General features: G+C 41.7%; 1 protein-coding gene across 1 annotated transcript; it reads right to left on the minus strand.

The window, feature by feature from the left end:
• Positions 1-4915: 4915 nt before the first annotated feature.
• On the minus strand, positions 4916-25670 carry usp19 (ubiquitin specific peptidase 19). The gene is made up of 26 exons (XM_030768518.1): positions 25336-25670; positions 23963-24291; positions 20230-20358; positions 19779-19915; positions 18982-19509; positions 18434-18809; positions 18057-18213; positions 17510-17581; positions 17190-17305; positions 16192-16430; positions 15711-15903; positions 15282-15415; positions 14877-15035; positions 14576-14686; positions 14293-14403; positions 14091-14192; positions 13622-13762; positions 13367-13485; positions 13013-13156; positions 12425-12771; positions 12218-12328; positions 11844-12060; positions 11453-11605; positions 11012-11178; positions 10739-10914; positions 4916-6066 (listed from the first exon to the last, which is right to left on the minus strand). Exons 2-26 carry the CDS (start codon positions 24126-24128, stop codon positions 5926-5928), a joined length of 4446 nt encoding a protein of 1481 aa, XP_030624378.1. The 5' UTR covers positions 24129-24291; positions 25336-25670; the 3' UTR covers positions 4916-5925.
• Between the last annotated feature and the right edge of the window lie 504 nt (positions 25671-26174).

Genomic DNA, 26174 nt, shown 5'->3' on the forward strand with positions numbered 1-26174 from the left:
AAGTTCTGAGGTTTAGTATCTATTCATAAAAGTGAATATACGTTAACAGACGTTTTCCACAGAGAGACAGGATAGACTCGTTTCGCATATGTGATGCTTAAGTGGTTTTCGTTAAGGAAATCCTGCTCTTATGACTTACAAATCAGACAATTTGCTGACGCAGTCATGCAATACAAAAGAAGAGGAATAAGTCAGATTTCACTTGAAATTTCACGTTAATTTCTGAACACATACACTTTAGTGAACAGTAATAGATCGGTAAAATGTACTGTAATTTTACTACAACTAACTCAGGCAATTACCACTGCTACCTTGAGACTCTACTTCATGCTAACTATGTCACCATTATTTTCAGTTAAGACTTTGGTTTTGAAATTGAAGCTGTGCTGATTTGTTTTAAACTTTTATGATTTAACCGATGGAAAATAGGCTTACCTGCCAGACTGAATCTTTAAAAACAGCCTTAGAAGTCATACGACATCCTACAGAAAAGTAATGGTCAGTTAACAGTGTTCACATACAAAACCTATTCAAATAGCCAGTATGCAACGGTGAAATTTTGTTTTTCTCCTTGGTTAACTTTATTCAGCCACACCCTTCAATGGAAGAAGGCCACGAGGACATTCACACTTAATGTTCTTAGACTTTTATTTTTGTTGTTTACAGGATTGACATTATCCTGGTAGACACCTGTCATCCAGGGTTGGTTGCAAGTAGGGAACATAATATGTCTCTGACTCCTTGAAGAAGCCTCAGCTATATTGTGTTATTTAGCGTTTCACAAGCAACAGGTTTTTTTTTAATTGAGGTTTATCCTAGGTTTTGCATGTCAGTTTACAAACTCAAACCAATCCATTCACACGAATTACCAAATAAATCTTTCCTTTGGATGTAATGTCTAATGAGAGCCATGTAAGATGCACAGTAACACAGGGAAAACCACCAAAAGGCCTGACATCAGAGGGACTTCAGTCGTGCCTTTTTCAGTAACAGATTCTCACAGAAGAGAGTTGTCTAAAACCTTATCTTCTTGAATGTCAGTTATAGAAAAGGAGTATCATAAACAAGTTCCACCTTCTCATACAGTGATATTTTTTTTTTTTTTGCAGTTCTTCATCATCGTTAAGTTCTTCATCATTAATACATGGTTAATTCTGTATGAAATGACCTTAATTTGCCTGCCTAAGACATTTCCAATAAGAACAGTGTATTTAAAGCAGTCCACGCCCTCTAATTTACCAGAAACTGGTAAACTACGTATTTAGCGTAAATACTGAAAGTGCATTATGGTATGAAACAGTACAGATCTCATTCTCAAAAAAAAAAAAAAAAGAAAAACAAAGAAAACAGTATGGTTATATCTATAAATAGATGTACTCTTGTAAAACGCAATGTTTGAAAAATATATTAGGTATAAGCTAAAAGAATCATTTACAGGAAATCATCAAGCAACCTACATACACTACAAAGAAACCATGGTTTCTTTTCAAGTTTGAACAACATTCAAATATGGTTTGTATTCTCTATGGATTCTAAAATGCATCAGCATGTTTTCTTTTCACAAAAATATTATCAAAATAGCAACAACAACACAATCAAATCAGACTCCGTTGACAGTGCAACTCTGTATGTGAGAAACCCTGAGAATATTCACGCTAGATCACCTACTCACAGCCTTAACCCTTGGTTTGAGTAGATGTCAACGCAGTATAAAGTGATACACATCTTGACAAAGACTGCACCCTTTCCCAGTCTGTTTATGCAAGTAACATGTGAACACTGATTGGATTATCAAATTCCACTGCTGTGTCTATGTAAAAATACAGAATGACAACAGGGAACCCATACTGAAACTTGGCAAATACCAACTACTCAGTATAAATTTGTTGCCGTTCATTAGTTTGTAACATACACACACATACACTTCTCTCACCCCCTGCTCTGGATGCAGTGGAATAGATCAGACGACCCTAGTCAATTCCCTGCTGCAGGTTCTTTTCATAGTTGTCCAGGCAGATTTGGATGCGCTTGGTGAAGTAGCTTGGGTCCGAGATGGCCTTCAGGAGGTCATTCTGTACCAAGCAGAGGTCATATAGCTCAGCGGTGGAAGCTGTGCGAGTCTGTGTACCCTCTAGGTCCAAAAACACCTACAAAGCCGAAGACATGTATGAGCGAGCAATGAATGCACAATACCTTATTTACTGTAAGGTTACCGAAACATAGATTTCAGCTGAGGAAAATAATTATAGGTAGTATGGTCCCACCCTAGGATGGACAATGGTGTCATCATCATTTTGGCGGATGTTGTCATCGATAAAGATGTGCTGAACACTGGTGTCAAAAGGGTTGATCCAAAGTGGTTTACCTCCCAATATGGAGTAAGTATTTCGAGCCCACCTAAAAAGAATTTGGTGTTAGCAATGAATAAAAAACCTTTTGAATACAAAATAACACAACAGTAATACAAAGAAACTTAGCCTCTGATTAAAAAATATGAACTCTTCAACTTTGAACCTCCCTCTCATAGAAATCTGATTCTCCTCTTACCAGTCAAAATGGTCCTGAAAGCCCCCCAGGCCTTCTACAGAGCTGAAGTAATCATACAGTCCTCGTTCCCCATCCCGTGTGGATACGCGCTCTTCTCCACGTGTAAGGACTGCTCCTTTAGCACTGCACCGGATCCGGCCCGCAGTCATATTTATGTTCAGCTGTGGAGGAGAGGCATTCCCCGGGAGGACAATTTTGTAGTAATGTAATTTGCTTTTTAAACTGCACGCACCACACATGTCACTTGGGTTGAAGTACAAGACTTACTTTACAGGACTGTTAGCAGAGAATCATGTGTTTTCTACAAAACTACCCACCTTTAAAACAGGTAGGTCAGGGAAGAGTGGATGGGAACCTTGGATGAGGGCTCGTTGGACTGCAGTCAACACTCGAGGCAGGTCCGTGCCAAAGGTGCGGAACAGGATAGCAAATTCAGTGCCCTGAGAAGCCAGGTCTTGCAGCAGCTGGAAGAAAGAGGGAAGGATCCAGTGGTAGAGCTTCCCATCCTCACCCCTTACAGTGAGTTCCTTGTCCTCTGGCAGGTGGGAGGGCCACTGGAGCTGTGCTAGGTGCTCATCTAGAATCTTTCGGAACCGACGCCCATGTCCAGTGCGAGTGAAGCCTGGTACTCGGCCAAACTGGGAGTAATAATTGACAGTACCCTCACAAGGGGGGTGAAGGGATGGCACTTCACACATCCATTCCCATTTACCTACAGAGTTATAAAAAACAGTGCTATGAGGGCAACATACTGTTTCTATAGTCTTTCAATGAAAAGAATGTACCATAGCAAATATTTGCATCTTTGACGCATCTTAGTGACAATTAAAAAATAGTCTGGACTGGTCCAGATTTTCACAATGTTAAATAACGATTACACAGAGCACGAGAAAACATACATAAATATGTTTACAAGCCTCAATATTGGCGGTGATAGTTCTATACCTTTTGTCATGCGTCCCCATGTCACGGTGGACAGAAAGTACTCGAGAGCAGCAACCGATCCCTGATTTGTTGCAGCATCAGACACAAGAATGGTGTTATTCAGATCGATGTGTAAGACCACTTTTTTCTTTTGAACCAGCAGCGACATTGGGGTGGGCACAGATGTATCCTCATTTTGAAATTCAGACTCAGACCGCATATTGGATGTCTGATTTGAACTGTACCCATTACTTTGGGATCCGTCATTATTAGTCAGTTGTGTTTCGTAAGCTTCGTCTCTGCTCGACATTGTTCGAACTTTTCCAGAAAAGCCAGTGGAAAAAAAAACTAGTGTTTCGAAAATCTATTACTGGCCACAGTCGATAACTGCTGAAGCAAAGAAACTATCAATGGCTGTAAATCTCTCGCCACACTTTTCAAGTATCATATTTGGGCTATTAGTAGCATAATGCTACCATACGTTCATAAACTAACTAATCCTTGGTGGTTGACAAGTGTACTTGCTTACACCTGGCTAACTGTTTAGGTGGTTCTAGGCTGACGAGTCATGGCAAGGCTCTCCTTAGCTATGTCTAGTTAAACCTAGCTGAACAATCGAGGTACTCAACTCCGGGGTAGATCTGATTCGGTTAGTCGAAAATCAGGTTCTGCTAGTTAAGTTAGCCATCTTTAACATTTTGGTTATTGACTGGTTACATTATTATACTCACACATCGTAGTCTAGTCAAATTAGCAGCCAAAATTCTACCTGGGGAGTTTACTTAATTTATAAGAAAATAACGTTGTTTTTTTCAAACGGTCGTTCGAACTACAGGTACAGTTTCCTCCATTCATTACTGGATTCATTTCATTTCCTCGTTTCGCCAGATGACACTTCCTCGGGGACAGATGTTTGGGAAACCGGTTGGTAATTACTCGAATAGCGCTCTCTAGAGGAATGGTTCATATTGGAGGTTTACACAAAAATAACTGAATTTTGCTTGTATTATACCATGCACGTGAACTCGAGTTCATACAGTTACAAATCAGTTTGCCCCAAATACTCCACATTCAGGGTTCACACAAGTACAAACCAACCTTCCACAGAGTCTGAAGTTAAAAACAATTTTAGTCAAAAGTTTTTCAATCCCTACAATTTCATGACCAAGACATGAAGCATTTTCACAAACTTCTGAGTAAAATGATCATTTAATTGAATTGGATTTGATACTGTGTCTCTGTTCACATTCAGACGTGGTTTACTTATCACATTTAGCAGTGGAAACAATATTTATCGCCTCTGTGTTGCAAAATCTCAATGAAGAAAAAGGTTAGGTTCTTATTTCTGAACTTGAACACACAAACAGAACCTTGTCTTTAGTTTCTCAAAAAGGCTTTTATTTATATTAACCATTTATATTTTATTCACAGCAGCATTCTTACATTATACTTCCTGCTCCCAGTTTATATATGCAGTCCAATACAAAAGAAAAAAGGGGAACAAGACAATCCACTCAAAATGAAATAAAAAAAGAGAAAATGTAGTAATGATGCTCTACTGGATGAGTCAACATGCACACATCTGTGTGAATCAAGTCTTAACTTTTTATATTCCCACAGGGTTTTAGACTTAAAAACAACCAAGGTATCAGGGACTGAAAAGACAAGAAAAACAAAAATCAACTGGTGGCAACTGGTGGGGTTCACTTCAAATTTTTTGCCCTGTATAAGGAGAAATCACTTTCCACACTCATATTATTATTTACGACACTTTCCATCAGTTTCAACACTGAGCTCTGTTTACAGAAATCTTAGAAATACACACACCTGGCCAAGCAAGACTTCAGTTAGACACTGAGAAATCTCAAACAAACCAACATGCACACACAAACATACTATATCCCCGCCATTCTAATTCCTTCAACTACATGGGTGTTGATGAGACTATATCTCGTGTGATTGCGCTGATGAGTATGAAGGGTATTTAAGTTAACCCTACTGAGATCAACATACATCTCATCATTAAAACACACGGTACAAAATGCTGCCATGTTTATCAACAGGCTGCACGGCAAAGGACTGTGCAGACACTGAGCAGCAGCGAGACACTCAAACACTTGCATCATAGGACAAGTGCTTGTTAAAATGACGCACTTTGAAGACCTAACCCAAAATTCTAAGATTAGCAAGTGTAAGTGCCCGTGTTTTTCCATGTGTGCCCTGTAACTGCTTGCAGATGGCTGTGTATTGGATAAATTGAAAAGTGTATCTGAAGCTCTCTTAACATCCACCCTTCTCAACAGTGACTCTCACACACACACCTCTACAGTCCAACAAGTGCAGCAGAAGCACACGGACCGTGCCAAAGTACTCAACAGCACTGAAACGTCTTTATTAGGGATGTAGATTTCGCTGAGGTGAATGCTGCCATCGGTGACTGTTGCCCTGGTTACTCTAGTCCACTTCCTCCATGTTGTTGTATGATGGGGCGGCACAATCTCCAGAGTGCGCAAACAGGTCAGATGTCACTTCTGGGGTCAACTGTGGTGGTCCTTCAGGGTCCAGATCTGTCCCAAAGAGAGCCTGGCTAGAGGCCTGTAAAATAAACCATGGTTACAAGAGGGGTGTTTACGCATCCTCTCCAACAAAGTTTAGAGTTTATATATGGCACTAAAGTTAAAAAGAAAATAAATACATGAAAGCATCTCAATAAATGTCTGATCTCAGGCACCTCTGAATTCAGTCAATCCAGTAACAAAAACAGCAGCAATGACAGACAGTGACATACACAGCACAAAAAGATTAGCAAAAGACCATCAAGTCACATTAAGTGGAATTTTCATTTTATTTTAAAAAGCATTTTGTTAATGTACATTGGAGTAGCTTGTCTTCCATAGTAACTGTACAACTTTTTGTTGGGGTATCTGATTGTTTCCCCCACTGTGCAGTTTTACAGCTATTATACATTTCACCAGGTAATTTTTGGATTACATTCCAAGTTTGATCTTAAAGTTAAATTAGTATTTTAAAATGTCTTCAACCATAAATTTTACATGGTCTGAACAAATAACATTTTTATTACATGTATATAACATTTTATCATATCTGCATTTTATGTCAGTAAAACTGTGTTAGTGCCTTAAAATCAAATAAACATGAGACCACAGAGTAATTATGGAAAAGTCCATTCTCATGTTCAGAAGCAATCACTCTCCCAAAAACAAACCTTAAGGTTCATTACAAATACTGTTTTTTTTTTTCTTTTTGTTTTTTTACATTTTAACTACTGCATTCAAGTCTGGACGTACTTGTCTACATTGTCTGTGTGCAAGTGCACAGAGGACGGCTTGTCTGTTATTTTTCATAGAGCAAGAGGTTCTTTAGTTGTCTGCAACCTGCTGAGTCATTTATGGACGGCTATCATACTGAAAAAGGGAAAAAAGGACAGAACTCTGGTGTCCCTGAGAACTGCTTTTTTTGTTTCAGTCAGTGCAACATTTGCAGATTTACTCTTAACCCTGAAGATATAATCTCATCCTGGTTTAAAAGACATTCATACACACAACACATAGAGTGGTATCCAAATACGTGTACACCCACGTACAGGGTCAGAAAACTGCCAACCAATGCCTGATGCCTTCTAAGAACATCTTAGTGCAACTCAAATCACTTCAGTGTCCCTGGAGTGGGGGGCCATCAAAAAACAGAGCAAAGGGCAAAAACCACTGAGAAACAAGGTATGTTGTTAATGTCTCTAAAGAGACAGAAACTAAGTAGGACTGAAATTAGCATTTTATCGACATAGTTATTACAAGTGTCTGTCTCCAGTGAGAAATACCTACTCACTTAGCACATGTACAGTGAGACATTGGGGGAAATAGACTCAAAGGTGAAAGTGAGAGCAGAGCAACCATTCTAATCATCTTACAAAGATACTGAAAACAAATATTACAGGTCACATGATAGAGCAGGTTGTGGTTTTCCATAAACATTAACTAAAATTCACACCAAATGTGTAAAAACACACTCACACACACAGGCCATTTTCCAAGGGCATCAGAGCATTCTAAAGACATAAAAACATCCCATCTCTCTGAAAATAAAATAACATAGATGTTCTGTATGTTTAACAGTCAAAGTAAGACATTTTAGCTGCCTTTTCCCCTCGAGAGAGCAGTAACAGTACTATACAGAACATTATTATGGAGAGGTTGCTTCTGAAAGTCTTGACTGGAAAATAAATAATGCCACTATGAGATACACAGTGCTGCTACAACCAGTGTCTCTTCACAGTCAACATACGTTTGAACTCTGAGCAATGTCTTTTCAGACTTCACTATAGAAACCATTCATAAATAATCAATGCATTAAAGATAATGAGACAAAAAAAAATCTACTCATCTAGACGTTCCTCCCCTGATATGTAATTCACATGTGTTCTCTTTGCTCATTAAAAGCGGATACATAATTTTTCTGTGAAGAAAATGAGGCTGATATATATTCCCCTTCAGTTTACAGGGAAATGGTCCTTCAGTGTGAAAATTATTTAGTTTCTCAGTGAGCTCTTAGGTTAAGGCGGCTTGTGGTATTATGGTATTTATCACAGATAAGGAAAATACTAATGAAGGATCCTTAGAACTGCCTATACTCTTAGCCTTTAGTACTATGAACATATATCTGATGTAACTGATTCTCTGCTATGCAGAATGTGAGTAGAATATATGGACTGAGAAAAAAAGAAAAAAACTTGTCAGGGCAAAGGAAGATTGAAGAGAGGATGGCTTATGTCCTTTTGCTATTAGCTTCTTTTTTTTTGTCTTTTTTTAAATCTTACAGCACTTATTAGTAAGTAAGAGACTAAATTATTTAAGAATTTTTGTTTGCTGGTTTTATGGACCCAACACTGAGGTGCCCAGCATACTGAGCACTTGACTGGGAGTTAAACCCAACCCTGGTAAAGACTATGGCACTCTCACATAAGAGTTCAGGAGCAAGTTAAAAAGGTCTTATGAGAGCAAAGGCAAACCTGCTGTTCTAAAAACCTATCTAGAGAATTCACTTACACTGGAAATCAGTCTCAAATGAATCTTTCTAATTATGTGTATGGGTATGTTTCCTGTAATCTGCATTTTCATTGACATTTTTATCTGTGAGTGTTTCAGGGCACAGGGGAATTTAAATATTTCAACCTAACCCCAATTGGACCTGTACAGTAGTGGATAAATGAGGTTGAGGGCCAGTGCGAGTAAAGCCGCCAACGTGCCCACAATGAAATATCTGACGCAGTCATCGTCTGAGTAATCTGAGATACGATCTCGTCTTCGTCGTGCTTGCGCTCCCCTGCCCTCCTCTTCTTCCTCTCTTTTCCTTAGTCTTCTTCTGCGGAGTCTAGGGTAGAACAAGCCCCGCGGTGCCTCTTCCTCATCCTCCTCTTCCTCCTCCAGTTCCTGCCATATCAGAGACGCCTGCGATTGGCGGAAACCTGTGTCAGCTTCTGGGAAAGCCAGGCTCTTAACGTACCATTAACACAGTCAGAGCAAGAGCACCCACACCCTAACACTACTGTGTCTGATGAGTGGACAGTTCTCTTTCAAATGTGTACAGAACAAGAAAGGAAAATCATTACGTGGGCTCATGCATCTCTATGTGGCGCAAGTCACTGGAACACATATGACACATAGATCTGCTCAGAAAACCTGTTTTCTGTTTCATACGCATGGCGATGACAACGTATAGATGTATTTTATCTGCTCTCATTAATCACAGATTCATTTTTCTCATCAGCATGAATCTCATCAGAAATAGGAGCAGAAAAAAACTGTTGACAGCTTGAGAAAAGAGTTAAAATCTCACATTTTTAAAAATGAAAATTTCCAAACCAAGTCATATATCAAAGAGTAATCACAGGTATTCTGACGAAAAACAACAAAAGCCTCTCAGTTCAGGGTGTCCAGACATTAGCATCACCTCAAATGCATGTATTGCATGTACTGATCTTATCAATGTCAATTAGCATCATATGCATGTATGGCCATAGTTTAACTGTACAAATTCAAACTCAACAGATATTTTATCCAGACAATATAACAACAGCAGAGCAGTGCAACTCAATGGTGGCAGATCTACTACACACTATATGTGGTTTTATTTGGTGTTGTGACTCTGGTTAACGCAACACTCTGACATATGAAATCACACAAAGCAAAGAAATCCATGTGCATTGTGACTCAAACTCAACCAAGAGGGAACGCCATAACAATTAATGAAAATATCACAAGCCCAAAAAAATCAAAAATGAAACATGAGGAACCAACACTAAAACAGCAGCATACATTTGAGGAACTGATAGAAACATACACACACACACACAAATAACACAAACAGCTTTTCCTCAAAGTCAGCAAACAATATTGACTTTTTTATGTACTTAAATGCATAGCTTTGTCGTTTTCACACAAAATAAAATACAATATTTAGTTGCTACCTTTTTTCAGTTCCTCTGTCAGGGACTGAAAAAGGTCTACTGGAATATTGCTGTTCTGCTGTCTCTCATTATGAAGAGGAATCCAAACATGCAATGCCAAGCCACAGAACATTGTAATCACTGAAAATGACTGTCGTCTACACGACATACCAGCATCTCTCATAGGCAAAGCAAACGGTAATTGCTTTTTCTCTAAAGAATGTCTGAAGAAAGGTCATTCAGCCAAATGAATATTGCCATACGCCTTTAGGACTACACAGTCTTGCCAGAGCAGTCACATGGGTCATTTCTACAAGCAAGTTCAACATGCCAGAATATCGTTTGGATCAACTTTTCCCCTCATTTTTGATCAGAAAAAAGCTGGAAAGTGATAACAGGTCCTCTGCATTGTTGTCTTTTGTTTGTTTCACAATTGAATTTTGACTCCCACTCTCTTAAATTATAAGTCACTCTAGTTCGTAATTCTCCTTGTTAAAATATGTAAAGATTTCAATCTTGGATGTTGAATCTAGCCCAGAGTAAAGGTTATACAGTTTCATCAGGCAACATAACATACTTGCTGAAGTGAATGGGATTTTCTCCTCTCTCTCCCCCTAACTCTGTAGGTGCCTGATATAGCCAAAGTACTTGACTGACCAGAGAAGGATCCTACTCTATTATTCACTGGCAAATGACAACGCCCAGGACCAGCACACTAGTCTCAAATCCTTTACAGTCACTTATACAGACAACACTGGTTCTGGATCACATGTCAGAGGAAACAAGACAGAGTGGAGAGCTCACCTGACTGGCAGCGGCTTCTGCTGCGGCGGTGGACTCTGCTCCCAGGGTGCTGAGTAAACGAGGAGGTCGCTCCACTGGAGAGTTCCGACGACGGTAGAACAGCACGTAAGCATAACGGGTCACCACCTGGCTCTCCTCCACTGTGGTCACCGTGCTGTCATCAAACAAACGCCAGCCTGGGGGAGGGAGGGATAAGAATTTATTAGGACACTTCAGATATGAGATGTAATCTGGTCTGATGGAGGGGGTCGCGAGGGCAGGAGTCACACTCACCGACATCACTCCGTTGGCTGTTCTTGTCGTTGGGCAGACGAGCGTACGCTGTGTAGTGGCCTCCGATCATTCCCCCATAGTGGTTTATAACAGCATAGAGGTCATAAATAGGAGGTTGCTGAACATCATCTTTCTGACCAATACAGAACTTACTAAGGTCCAGGTTCCTGAGAGAAACACAATAAGTCACAGGGCCATTCAATATCAGCATTCAGTACATTGAGCTTAGTACCATACAAACCAAAAACTTGGTATTCACAAGAACTGTTCTTAAACTGACATTTTCTTTTCAAACTTTATCAGCAAAAAGTGTACATGTGAGCACACATGTGAATTTGAAAGAGAAAGGCAGAGAGAAAATGAGAGAAAAACCAACATTAGAATTGACATTGGAGTTGATTTTGTGTGTGTGTGTGTGTGTGTGTGTGTGTGTGTGTGTACCTGACGGGGAAGTCGACCATGTCGTTGATCTTATCCCTCCAGATGAAATTCCTGAATGAGAAACGCTTGAGCTGGATGATGAGCACGTTGGGAAGTCGCCACAGCAGGAGCTGTTTGGAGGCCTCTCTGTGCTGCTGACACTTAGGACAGTACCTATGCACCACACACACACACACACACACACACACACACACACACACACACAATCAGTCATTATTCAGTATGACTTCAAATTATTCACCAATTATATTAAAAACATACTAAAGCATGCTGAAGTCATTATTATTTGGAAGCCACGACATATAAGGCAGACTGTGTATTTCACTCATATGAACTTGCCAAATGACTGTCTTCTAAAAGCTGTACTGCGCTGTGTTTATAAAGATCATACCATGCTTCCTCAGGGGCAAGCACCTCTGGCTTGGTGAAGAGATTCAGACACTGCTCCAGAGTGAAATGCCCAGCTCTGGCTGTCTCACTGGCAGATCCTGGGTCCTCCTCAAATTCTAGTTCTTTGGAACGCACCAGCACATACTCCTTCAGACGCTCATTATTCTTCCACACCAGCTCTACTGTGCAGTCCTCTGGGATCTCTAGTGTGGCCTCACCTGCACAGAGCGCAATTCAAAAAGACTTTTTAAACAAGCACACATCAGGTGAATTGCTCTCTACAAAGCATAAATGAGGGAAACTTGGCATGTAGTGAGGCATTATACAGCTTATGAATGAGTCCAGGCATGTGCTCCCAAAGCTCAGAACTCCTACCTTTGTCCTCTAGTTTCTGCTCTTTGTTGTTGGAATCTGAGAATGAGATGTAGAACAGAGAGGCACTCCCTAACCCAGACTCTGAGGACTGTTGGTATCCGGTCACTGCAGCTAAAGAGAATGAAACACACAAACCAAAATAAACTAACGCAGGCCAAAAAAATATGAGAACAATCATATAGAAGAACCCTAAAACTAAAAAAATACCTTCAGGCTTCACAGCTTTCTCACATGATGTCTCCTTCTCCCCTAGAGGATCATGGGAGCTGGATGCGAGCTCAGAGAAGCCTGAGTCTGTGGTGCGTGTGGAGAGGCTGTCAGAGTCTCCTGAGGAGTGAGCAGATGCCTGTCCCGTCTCTGTGGAGCTTTCGGGCACAGAGACCGTGTTGTCCTGGCCTACTACATCCCCCATATCTCCAGCCACAGGTTCCTCCTCTGGGCCCAAACCCTCTGGCACACCTCCCGACATGGCAGGCAGGTCAGCGCGAGACTGGCCAGCCTCTGGGGAACTCCGGCCAGACTGGAAAGGAGGCTGAAACACGTTGACAGAATACCTGCCAAAAACACACTGGTGTGAGTCATACACATAAGAACAAATCAGACAGGCTGACAAGACTTACTCCTGAAGTCTTTTCAAGGTAATCTGATATCACGCTGGGCTTCTGAACCAGTGGTTTTGTTGACCACTGTGAGGGTCAGAAGCATTAATAATCCACTGACATGCAAACCAGAGTAGCCAAATATGCTTATCAGTCATAACCCCTTCATTAAAAATCCAGACCCTGGCATTCATACCTTGAGTAGCCTTCAAGAAGCTGGGTGAGGCGGGCATAGGTAAGCCGAGACTCCGGTACACTAATCAGAAAAGGCAGCCCCACATTCTCATTATTTGGCCTGCACAAAGCCTTGTGGTTAGGCCAGTGACTCTTCTGGCATGCCCTGGCGAGAACAAACAAAAATGAGGAGGGAAAGATGCATTAAAGGAACAATACAGCAAATATATTGATTGTATGAATAATAAGCAATGAAATAATAACAATGATCCCTTATCTATTTCAGCATACTCTAATGTTTAGTCCACGCGTAATCAGCAGAGAACAACTGGTAATATCACCCCCCGCCGGTTACGACGTGTGAATAGTGACTCACTGGTTGCAGTATCCCACGCGGTAACAGCGTGTACAGCGTTTCAGTTTCTCATCATCAGACAGTGGAGGCTTCTGACACGCAGCACACTTCGCTATAGGAATGATGGGAACCTGGAGCCTCTGCAGAGCACAACAAAAGTCGACGAAACAGAAACTTAAAATGAAAGCGGATCACGGGTAAAACTCACACCTCAGACAGAAATCACCCCTACTATCAAACCACAGAAGAACATAAATTAGACAGACTACAATGTACCTGCTGGACCCTCAGAAGCACCACTCTCTCCTTAGCAAGCTCTTTCGACAAAACCTCAAAGCAGAGCAGCGTGTCTGAGGACGACACGGTGTCCAGCGAATGAGATGGCAAGAAGATCCGTTGGAATATACCTTTAGTAACCTACAAATAGAAGGCAAAAACTGAGATTCAAACACCTGACTGCAATTACTAACTGCTGCTAAGCTTGCACTTTTGATTCTGTCTCACCGGTTTTGAGCTAAATTCCAAAAGGACTTTCTTCTGTGTTTTGGTGTTCCAAAATCAAATTCTTGATTTCTAAATGACAAGCATTATGCTTGAAAGACCTCTTCATACTGACCTAAGTCTACTGGCTATTTCCTCTCTAACAAGCATTTGACATCACAGAGAGAAAAAATGGTTTTAAAAATCCATATATGTAGGTGGACGGAGTACAAGGGTCAGAGTGAGGATTATAAGAGCACCATACCTCTGCAAGTCTCAGGTTCTCCGCCTTGATCCTGACACTGCGGGATATTGACTCCAAAACTTCTGCCGTGCTTGAGTTTTCTTTACTGACACTCACCAGAAACTAGAACCAACATTTTGATTGAAACAATCAGACATACAGAATGAAAGGCTGAAGACCTGTGCAGAAGATTCATTTTGTAAGATGAAATAGTTGAATTTACCTTGATTGGTTTCTTGTGAGGCTCTTTAGCAAAATAAAAAACAGTCAGCACCTTCTGTTTTTGAGGTAGGGGTACAGGTAGGTAGAGAAATGGGTCAAAAGTTATCGAAACCTGCAAAACAGTCAAACAGAGGACATTACAGTTTACCACTCTTTAGACAGTAGGGCTGCCCACCTATTCAAAACTAGGCTTTTGAAAAAAAAAAAAAAAATTTTATTACTATTACTTATTTCATTGATAAATTGACTCCATTCTCAGATAAAAGACTGAACAAATGTGTTACCTTGGAGCACATGGGACAGACCAACTTGGACTTGTACTGGCCCTGGAAGAGGTCAACAATGAAGGAATCATTTCTCATCTTGTGCCTCTGCCACGCTTCTTCTGCCACAACCTGTAACACAAACACACACACACATAAACAACTGCTCTGTTATAAAGTCTGTCAAGAACAGAACTCTTAAAACTGTTGCTGAAAACATGTCAGTGCTTGTAACGCTACATATTGGAAAAAAAAAAAAAGTAGCCCAGATTTAGGACACAGTATTGTATATGCAAATAAACATTCATGCCTACTGTCCCACCTCGTCCTGGCGGCCGTCCGAGTCCACAGTTTCTGTGTAGGGTTTGTTCTGGATACGGTTCAGGTCCTCATGCAGCCCATCCAGCAGGAAAGCCATGAACTCCTGGGCATCATGCTGAGCGTAGCCAGTGAACTGGCTGGCTTTACTGGCCACTATAGCCTAGAGGGAAACGCAAGGTTTAAAATTAGACATGGGGGGGAAACTATGGCTGTGAGAATTACTGATGACCATTGAATTCTGTGGAAGTGAAAGGAGTGAGATGTCTGAGGATGTCTGTAATAACAGAGGGGCAATTTGGACAGTGTGGGGGGGTCAACCGTAAAGTCTTGGATATGGCGACACACTCATCTTTAATGTACTGATTATTTAAAGAGCTGTAGCTGAGAACTGAGATCTGAGCAGTACCTTTAGCTTTGAGGGCTGAAAGGCGTGGTGAGTACCCTTCCACAGAGCCCGAAGCAACACGGCAAACCCGATGGCCAGCCTTCCACCCGTGCCCAGCGGGTTATTACAGTTAATCTCTGTTTCAAATGCCCGGTCTGAAAGACAGGGGCAGAGACATAAATTCACAAACCAGTCCTGAAAGGTAGACAACCAACAACCACTGAAACACTTTCTTCACTCCACAGGTACTGATTTAAAACCAACCAATAAGACTAACAGCAAGACATGATAACAATACTAGGGCAGAAGAGAAGAGAAATTATTACAAAACAGAAATCAAATTAGGGAAAGGGTGTGAGGGAAATACAAGGTGTTTCAGAAACACTAATAACTATACAGGGAGAACAGGAAGAGCACAGGTTAACTTTTGTTTGGAACAGAGCCACTAACCATGGAAGTAATCTCGCAGCTCTCGCGTGTTGGACAAAGACTGGATCACACTGTTCATAAAGCAGGTGTTGCCCAGGTTGACCAGTCCTGTGAAGCCAGGGAGGCAAACCTTCTTTTCCTCCTCTTCCTCAGCTCGCTCACTGCCTGCAGGAGGAGCGTGAGTCATCGGCTGTACCATGCATGTGGGTTTTGGCTGTGGGGTTGAGAAAACCATTATTAGTACTCAGATAATCATATCAGAACCAACATTTCTGCATAAGAACAAAGGAAATAATTAAATAATTGCTTTAGTACTTTATGTACTTTATGGTGCAATATTTTTCAGGTTCTCAATATTTCTCTTATACTGTTTTATTCTACCTCTCTGTCACAATAATCTTCTCTTCCCTCTGTACCGTTTTTGCCATTCTTTAACCTTCTACCTAAGTTAGCTGGCAGTTAGTTTCAGTGAGGCCGGGCCTCTGCTACTGATCAGGAATACCTGCTGTTCTCTCACTGTGGCCACGGCGGGTTCCTGTTTGATGGGAACATGCTCAGAGACAGTGCGGGGAGCCACAGAATCCAGGCTAGCTTCCTCTGAAGCCCGCGGAGGCTTTGGCTTCTCCTCCCCTGCACGAGGCTCTTCCTTTGCAGGCAGGGCGTGCTGGCTGCTCCCTGGCTGGCTCTTATCGAGCGGGGAAGGACCAGAGGGCACAGCGACTTTGGCGCCCCCCACTGCACCTTAAACAGGACGACAGAGCTTGTGGTTAGAAGCTAAGCTTGAAAGATAAAACTGAGTCACAAGGAGGAAAAGTACACTTTCTTCCATTCAGAAGCAGGCATCCATTAGCAAATTCTAAATATTAATTATTACTATAATAGTACAAAATTATGACTGAGTGTTCATGAAAATGAAGATCTGCATATTCAACCTCATGGGTTCTGCAGTTCCTTTAAGGTCAAGAACCTGGCAATTGGACAAGGATACACACCCATACAGGGTTGCTAGACAGGCTATGTTTGTATTGAATTACTGGATGACTCTCAGCACACACATTCCTTTTATGAGAGCTGCCCTAATTTCTCCACGTAAACACAAACAAGCTACAGCTCTTCCACTGCAGACATCCAATGCTGTCTTATCTTATCCACAGCAAAGCCTGGTGCTCTATTTAACAATGGTTATATGCCCCTTACACACAGAGGCTGCATGCTAACAAAGGGTGCAGAACCTAGTGTCCTGAAAGTTGGGACAGATCCAGAGAGATCAGCAGTTACAATCAGTAGTTAAAATCAGTCACTTTGGAGAACAAAGCAATTTTAAGAATAGGATGGCTATGGAACGGCAAGAGGTTATCAGAGGAAATCCTTGAAAAGAGATTCTATGCTGATGTGTATGGTACATTACCAGGGATGGTATTCAGTGAAATAAACAGGAATGAATGATGTGTACGATTTTTTAAAGAGACTGTAGTGGCAAGTAGAAGCCTGGCAGCAGACCTTGTGAGGCGGGGGCCTCCAAGCCCCCCCAACGCTGGCTGTGTCTCTTCTTCAGGGTGATATCGATGCGGGACGGGGTGAAGGCATAGCTTGACTGCTCTGGCTGGATTAGGTTCCTAAAAGAAAATAGACAAAAAGTGGATTAACCCAACATAAGAGCCTTCTCTCTAGACAATACTCCATTATAACCGTTATGAGACAGGGACTGATTGTAAGTCGCTTTGGTAAAAAGCCTCTGCCAAATAACTAAATTGTAAATTGTAAATTGGGATATCCAGGACAGACAACCCACTGAGGTGTGGTTTACACACTTCTCTTACCTGAGTTTGACCTGCCACTTAAAGACAGTGTTTGGTCCACAATCTGGATGAAGGCGCAGGAAATTGGCATCACTGGAAAGAGCAAGTAGAGAGAAATTTTTACAAAGTTCTTCTGTTGTTTAATCCAGCCAGAGATGCATATCCGTAGATTTTTGGATTTATAAAAGCCATGAAGTTTGACCAGGATTCAGGCAGACTGGATATGGAACAAATTAGGATATTTATAATCTATGAATGATTCGGTTGACAACACTCCAGGACAAGCAGAAAAACAAACTGAAATGTGTACAGAGTGGCCTAAAGGCAGTTAACACTGAAATATTTTCTTTGAAATGTTTCAAAATTACCATAAACATGCACACACAAAAAAAACACATTTAGACTACTCTCATTACTCAAAACTCACCACATAAAAGGTTCCGCTAATTTTTTTTAGAATTCAACTTGTATGCTTGGCGTGGGACACAATGTGTGGCATAACTGTTTCTTTACGCATGTGTGGGTTTTTTTTTCATGCCTGGGTTGGGATCCAGACTGGAAGACTCACCAGGTCTGGAAGATGAGAGTGAAGTCTTGCTCCCTGAAGAGCACTCTGGCCGTCTCTCGACAGATGCCCTTAACATAGACGTTAACCACCATCAGGTCTGTCCCTTTCTCATAGGAATCATTCTTCACAAACTTCAAGTTCACCATGGGCTCTGGGCCTGCAGAAACACGACACATAATCGTTACACACAACTGAGCAGAGATAACTCAATTCAATTAGCAAGAATAAATTTTGTTCGTGAATTCTGTATGGTTTTGTTCTGACAAAACTGAAAACCGACGGACACTAGAGCTTTGATAAAGAACTGTGCTACGGGGTCCTCATTGATCAGTTCTTGAGGGTATTCTCACAGAGTGAGAGACTTGGGCACTACAGACCTTCTTCCTCCTCCTGGCTCTTCCCTTGAGGCTCCTCTTTAGATTTGTCTCTCTTCTCTTCCTCCGTCCTGCTCTTTATGAGTGAACCTTGCTCTTTGGGAACAGCTGTTGGGAAAGGCTCTCCAGATCCCAAAGGGTGAGATGGCTGGACCTTGGTGACCTCGGGATAAGCCTTAATTTCCGCGTCGGACTCGGTCCTCTGCTCTCCCCTGTCCCTCTCTCTCCCTTCCACGGCTCCAGTTCCACTGTCCATCTGCTCAGCCCTGTGGGTGTCCCCAGGGGTCGGGGTTTTTACCTGGGACACAGGGGCCTCCTGGTGCCCCAACCTCAGCTTACAGGTAGGCACATGGGCTTTATTCTTCTCATCTGTGTCAACCTGGAAAAACAACACAAAAGTTCAGGTTAGGTTATGGTACACAAGCAGTGATAAACTATCTCTTCAGTTCTCTTTAACACTCTCCTCTAAATGAGCTGTACACACACACACAAAACACAAAATTGTCAAAATCATCCAGTGGCAAAGGTAAGGACATGTGGAAGAGTCTGACCTGATTATCTGGTTCCCTCTCTGCTATCTTCTCCGTCTGTGCAGTCTGTTGCATCCCCTTGCCTGGCTGTTCCCCACAGCTGTCCTTAAGGCTCAGTGAAGGGGTGGTGGAGCTGTGGCTGGCAGGCGTATGTGCTTTGCCATTCACAGAGGGTTTGGATGGCACATCCCTAACAGGGCTGGCTCCCGAGCTTGGCTCCTTTAGGCTCCTGGCCGTGGTACGAACCGTGCGTTTAGCACTGGGCTCTGGAGTCAGCTCTCCTTTGCTCACCAGCTTAGAGGGTTCGGATACTGTCGTCCCTGCACACTCTGTTTTCTCTGTTTGTTTGTTCTTCATCCCGCGTTTCAGCCCCCTGTCGGGTTTGCCGGTGCGTTTATGCTCGGTGCCTGATGGCGCTGTTGATGGTTGTGCGGGAGTTTTGAGCGTTTCTGTGGTTGCACCAGATTTTTCCTGATTTGCTACAGATAACTGCTGGTTGTTGCCATTTTCAGACGGGATGTTCACTGGCTCATGCTTCTTCTTGATTTGCTTGGGTAAAAAGAAAGATTCAAACTCAGATCAGTTGACAATCGCTTGTATGACTGAGAGTGTGCGCGCGTTTGTGTGCGTGTGTATGTGTGTGTGTGTGTGTGTGTGTCAGTGGCACTGATTATGATAAAGGTAAGGTGTTTGGAGTGTGTGTGAGCTGTTATAAAACAGAAACTGGTGAACAATCCTGAGTGTGTGAGATTGACAGTACATTTAACACTACATTAAATTCAGAGAAAAAACAAGCTTACAGCCACAGAAACTCTTACCATGAGAGAGGGCCAGGTGTTGAGTGGAATCTTCTTTTGCATAATGAGCAGCAGGATGCTACCTTTCTCCTTATACTGAAGTTTACTGCATGAGCTCTCGATCTCTGCATGTAGGTGACAGCTCCATTCACGGCCATCTGGTGAGGGACCATAAACATGTTAACACATGCCCATCTGCAATTTTACACTCTCTCACATCTTATGTCCACACATTACACTCAAAACGCAAGGGGCTCGTTTCCTAGACAGAGATTAAACCTTGTCCAGCACTAAAAACTATTTTTAAAGACAAACAGTGAAAGAGGCTGTGTAGAAAAAAAAATCATCCTTAAAAAAAATCAAGTAGAAAAGAATCATTACCATTTTAAATATAAAATATAAATAGTATTGCTGAAAGGAAATATGTGGAAACACATGGAAATAGCTACACAGAGCCCCCCCTCCCACTTACCTGGTAGACGGACTTGACAGGCAGTGTCGGTAAAGACAGCAGCTATATCCTCCACTCTCAGTACTTCATCACCACAGCGCAACCTGACTATCACCTCTTGCGTATTCTGCTTCCAGTCCAGAAACAGATCTGTAACACAAACACACACACACACACACACACACAAGCAGGCAGTTAGTAACTTAAACCCATGACTGCTTGATCATCAAACAGTGCAGAAGTGCTGAAGTTGTCAAATGAATTTCATTAGCATTAAATTTTTAAGTAATACACCATACAAAATGCAATTAAGCCGAAAACTACTTCCTCGCTGCTCTATTAGAAGTGTTACACATTGTAACACTGACAGTAACTACTTCAGGGCAAAAGAACATATAGACAACACATGCATTGCACTGAGCCAGGATTGCACCCAAAAATATAGCTTCAACAGCCTAAATAACTCCTCTAAGTAGAGGACTGCTACAACAAACTCTTTCACAACAAAAACCGACAAGTTCACTATACCTGGTCTCATAGCAAAAGTAGAAATGTGGCTTGTTCAGCATAGCAGAAAACTCAGCTCCAAAAATTTTCTAAAATGCTATCACAAGAACCAAACAGGTCCTACAATCGTGAAGTGGAGTTCTGCATATGTGCATATAAGAGTGTGCGTGTGTGCATGAAGTGGGGAGGAGAGAGAGACAGATAGAGAGAGGGGGGGATCAGGCTTCACAGTCCGGCTCAAACTACGATCCCGTTAACCTCTGCAGATGCACTCTAGTGCACATGCCAAGACACTCCTGAAAACTCCTAGCAAATCAGGAGCTTCAACCTTAGCAGCTAGGCTTCCCACACATGGCCATAACATGGTACATATGCCTAAGTATTGTCTTTAAGGCAGCAGCACATGATAAAGTAAGGGGGACAATGAATTGGATGAATAAACCAGATGTGAAAAAAAAAATGCAGCCTTAGAGGTAAATGTTATACTGGTGAAAGTTGGGAACAGCACTGTATAGACTGGAGGCTAGAGAGGTATTAGGTACATTTAGGATAGCACTGGACAACATGCAGTGCTCCTGTGTATTGTTTGGGCTGATATGGGAGAGTGCTGGTGCAGAGAACAACAGCACAGCTCTATTGACCTTGAAAAAGTCCTGCTTCACTGGCCCAGCTTCACAGAGGGTAGTATTACAACACTTCAGCATTTAGTCGAGAGGTGCTGCAAACCAGCCACTGGATTTTCAAATACATATCTGACAGACACGGAACAGGCACAAACCAGACTAACACAAAAGCCTCACGCTTCATGTAAAGGAGATGAAAGCAAACAAAACTACTGTTAAAACAAACCCCTCAAAGGATAGACAGCAAGCCTAAATCATGAAGGTACATCAGGTGCGCAGACTAAACAAAGTAAGATAACAGATTTCACAATGCCTCTATGTCACAAGGGTCTGAGGACTTACTGGTCAGAGAAGACCAACTTACACAGAACAAATAGCAGACACACTCTCAACCCCCCAAAGCCTTTTCATTATTAAATACAGTGTTGTATTTACACACCACTTACTGAAACCAAAATCACTGTAACACATAGAAACACAGGTTTGTTACCTTGGGGTTTCCACAAATTACATGTGTACAGCAGGTCTGAGACAGTATATCTGGTACTGTAGTTACAGAGCTGGCTATTTGAAAAAAAAAAAAAAAAGCTAAGGACAGGTTTAGATTTGTGAGGATGATTTTTGTAGCGCAATAATTATATATATATATATATATATATATATATATATATATATGTATGTGTGTATATATATATGTATGTGTGTATATATATATATGAGTCAGTTGTGTCCTCTAAAAATCAGCCAGCTATGGCACGAGACCTGACATAAATATAAAGAGCATCTTAAAGACAGTATAAGTTGTGCCAGTTCACCAGCCCAGACCACAGTGGCTCACATACAGTAATTCTGTGGAGTCAACCTTGCATCTGTTGAGTGCAGGTGCTTCTGGTCAAGCACATAAAGAGTGGCTGACATTTTACCAGGTCAGTGATATCATCAAAGAGAATAAAACAAATCAAACCTGAGAAATACAGGACACCGTCCCTGTGCAGGCGTGCTACATTACAAAGCCCACAAAGTGTAAGGCATTTACTGAACAAGAAAGTTAACACTTTACCAAAACCACAGAAGCTTAAAAATTTCAATATTTAAAAGTACGAAGTAAATCAAATAAAATATATACAAGTTCATGTAGTCAAAAAGAGGATGTGTTTGAAGCCCGTCATAAATTGTGTAACACAAGATCATTTTAGTCTTCTTTGCACCAGACTGTTTCACTTTCATTTTTCACTTGATCTGATAACAGGGATCACTAGCACACTACACTGATATTACATGCAGTTTGTAATGCATGCCTTTCATGTATGTTTCATTGGTATTTTCAAAACAGTCATGTACATAAACCAAACAACACTGTATGCCTTTAGGTAGGAAAGAAACTATAACTGCAAACAAAGTCCATCAAATATAAATCATCAAGTCATCAAGATAAAATCCTTGCCTCGTCCAAACAGATGTTTGTTAAACAGGCAATATCATCTTGGACAGAACATATACCAAATGAAATTCCACAGAAAGAAAGAAAAAAAACAGCTTATTCCACACATGAGACAAGCAGACTTTCAAAGGTTGCTCTCTCGTTCAGCGCACACAACTTCAGCTCAACAGACGCACATTGTGTTCCCACCATTCCCATCACAGGAAGGTACGATCCCTCCCACTCACTGACACGGCCCACTGGAGTCAACTCCCTCGCCACAGTAGCATTAAGCTGATTGGTTCTGCTATGCAAAACTATGCTAAGCTACCTATGCTGCAATGCATGACAATCATTGTAGCAACAATATTATGATACAAGTGCTGCAAAGTAACTGACTGTTTACTGTGACCAGTGATGAGGAGCTGAAGCATGAGCGGTCACTATAAATGAAATGAATACCATTAAAGAAAACTAAGCTAGAATGACTCCTCCACTGCCTCTGGATTATTACTAGCCTATGAATATAGTAGCACATTTTCTATTTCACACTTCATTTACCAGAGCTAAATCACTGTGCCATTATTTTGACTGATCACTTCTTGCAGAATTTTTCAGTAATTGTCAGCCCTAACCTACACATCTGAACTGTTACCACACCAAAAAAGATTGAGTCACACCATAGCCATGAGGGAACTGCTAAGTCTGATGGACATTATCCATTTCTGAAACTGGCTATGTGGCTTCAGTATTGATTTCTGGGCACTGATGGAGGGAGCAGGCGATCATTAGGTCTTCACAGTGCCTGGAGTGCAGAAAGGAAAGATGTGCAAGACTATGACTGAGGCGGGTAGTGGTGAAGAAGTATTTCCTCAGCATAAACGGCCAAGATCTAACAGGGTTCTCTCCAAACTTACTGCCTCTGACAAACCATGTTTTCACATGCAATCAAGAGATGTCTTCCATGTCTACTAAAACTTCTTTTTTGCCTCTACAAGCTGGAACACACTGTACAGGGACAAAGACAACGTTTGGACAAAGAACATCTCTAGCTCGCCATCAACCGCATTAACAGCCACACTCAACTCAGACTACATCCAACAGTTCATTTACTGCGCAGATTCTTATTTGTCCCCGTTAGCCCTAATCCTCTAGCTCATCACCTCTGCACTCCTCTAATTGAGGTGACATTGCTTTTCCTAACCTTTCTTAGTCTCCGCGCTGGCAACTGCTGCAGCTCGTTTGGCCTCCCTGCTCTCTTGGTTGGCCCGATCCTTCTGTTTCTTCTTGCTGGTGCTGACTGGGTCATCAGTTCCTCTTTGGGGTCTCCTGCGGGCGGGCTCACTGGAGCCAGTGCTACTGCTGGCCATCTTTAGCCACTTTCCACTCACAGGCTGCCCGTCACCCACTTCACTCCCACTCCCGGAGCCGCTTCCACTGGGGTCTGGTTCTGAGCTGTGCCGCTTCCTACCCGGCCCAGCTATCTTGGCGGCGTTTCGGGTTAAAACACTCCCAGAACAGAATCAAGGAGAGCTGCAGTAGGAGGAAGGAATTGAAGAAAATAGCATTAATAGGCTTTTCTGAGGAAAGACTTTAAAGTCAGCTGACAGCTGTTTGTTGACATGACATTTGACAAGTGCCTTAAATAACGTTAGCCATCTAGCCTCAAATATTGACAAGGATACAGCTACCACTAGCGAATAAGTCAGCCAGCATACTAGCTACATGTTATACATAAATTGTTTCAGAGTTTACAATTACAAGCCGCTTCTTCAGCAAAATGTAGTATGGGGCAATGCTGTTTATGTTTGAGGATTTTCCCGAATGTCAGGCCAGTAAAGTGCAGTTTATCCGGTGATCTATGATGGACGTTTTTATTGGTACTAATTTAAACTGAACAGCTAGTTAATCATTATTAGCTAGCGACAACTGAAAATACGACTGCTGTCCTAGTTCACGTAAGTAAGGGAATAAATATCTGACCAAACTCTATTTTAAAACTCATATCGCACTATAACGCAATTATAGAGGTATTTTAATGACCAGCGAGTATGTCCCTTTGTGGGAGCTGGTTGATTTAGTTTTGACATATTCCTAATTAATCTCAACACGAATGTCTTTCTACATGTCGGATAGGTAACTGGATCTAAACCAAGAAATGAAATACGATTACAGACCAGCAAGCTGCTTACTTGCCACCTTGAAGACAATGGCTGAACAACTAACGTTGCACAAAATTAACTGCCTAACACAGTAAGAAACCAACAACAGCGTTACATTTCTTTGTTAATCAAATTAAAAGGCGGTTAACGAAAATTACATGTTGTTTACGGTCTATGGGTTGCTAATTCACGACCGAACGTTAATCCCAGGCATTATAGCTAACATTAGCTACCGCACAGTTGCGTGGTATTGGATTTCATTGGGTATCATAAGCTAGCTAGCTAGCTGCCTTACGTATGAGGAAGCTAAATTAATAATAGTTAACCTGCTGTTTAAGACAGTCGCGTTTCTTTCAAAAGTAGCTACGTTCGACAATAACAGCGACATAAATGTTCTTGTGAGAGGTGAACTCACATTGCTTTGCTTGCCGTACAAGATGTTGGTGTCCTGTCCTTCCCTTCCTGGTTTGCCAGCAAGGAAAAAGCCGGCAAGTCCAAGTAAATTCAGCCCGAGGATTCGAACAGGGCAGCGGGCCGCTGTTCGCCCCAACCCGCATCGGCTTTCTTTCAACCTTCCTAAACTGTTAGTTCTAGAACATTCTAACCAGGCCCCATTTTGTCATATGAAACCAGAACCATAAAACGAAATGAATCTAAATAAAACGAAAATGCTGTCGTCCCGCAACCTGCGCCAAGACAACCGGCACTGAGACAGGGACTTTGGTTGGGAACAAAAACACTGTAGGCAGATGTCTGAACCGTGTCACGCTAGCACATATACCAAGATATTTCCGGTATGAGGTTTTCTGAAAAAAAAGAAAGAAATACAGAAAGTCGTCACAATAAAAGTCCTAACTCTTATACTTCTTCAGTCATTCAATTTCTGCCCTCAAAACAAAACCAGAGGCCCAAAGCTTGCGAAGAAACTATACAACGTCATGTAAAGGTGTTTGTACACATTTGGGGCTTCTGACATACATGCGAGGCCTGGGGCCGTTCTTAAACAGCAGATGGGGAGCAGCCTTCGTTCCGCCGCGGTTCGATTTGTTTTCATGATTTTACGTTTTATATGCAGGGAGATTGGTGTATTCCCTTAATCCAATGTTTATCAGATCTTTTTGGCTGCCAGTATAAATTAACGATTTTATATGAACAGCTCTTAGCACGTGAATTTAATGACCACTTCCCACGTTAAGAAGTAACGTTAGACTAATTTTGTTTCTAATTCATATTTCCTCTTGAAACCTTTACCAT

The sequence above is a fragment of the Chanos chanos genome, chromosome 3 (genome assembly GCF_902362185.1).
Source record: "Chanos chanos chromosome 3, fChaCha1.1, whole genome shotgun sequence".
Lineage (NCBI taxonomy): Eukaryota > Metazoa > Chordata > Actinopteri > Gonorynchiformes > Chanidae > Chanos > Chanos chanos.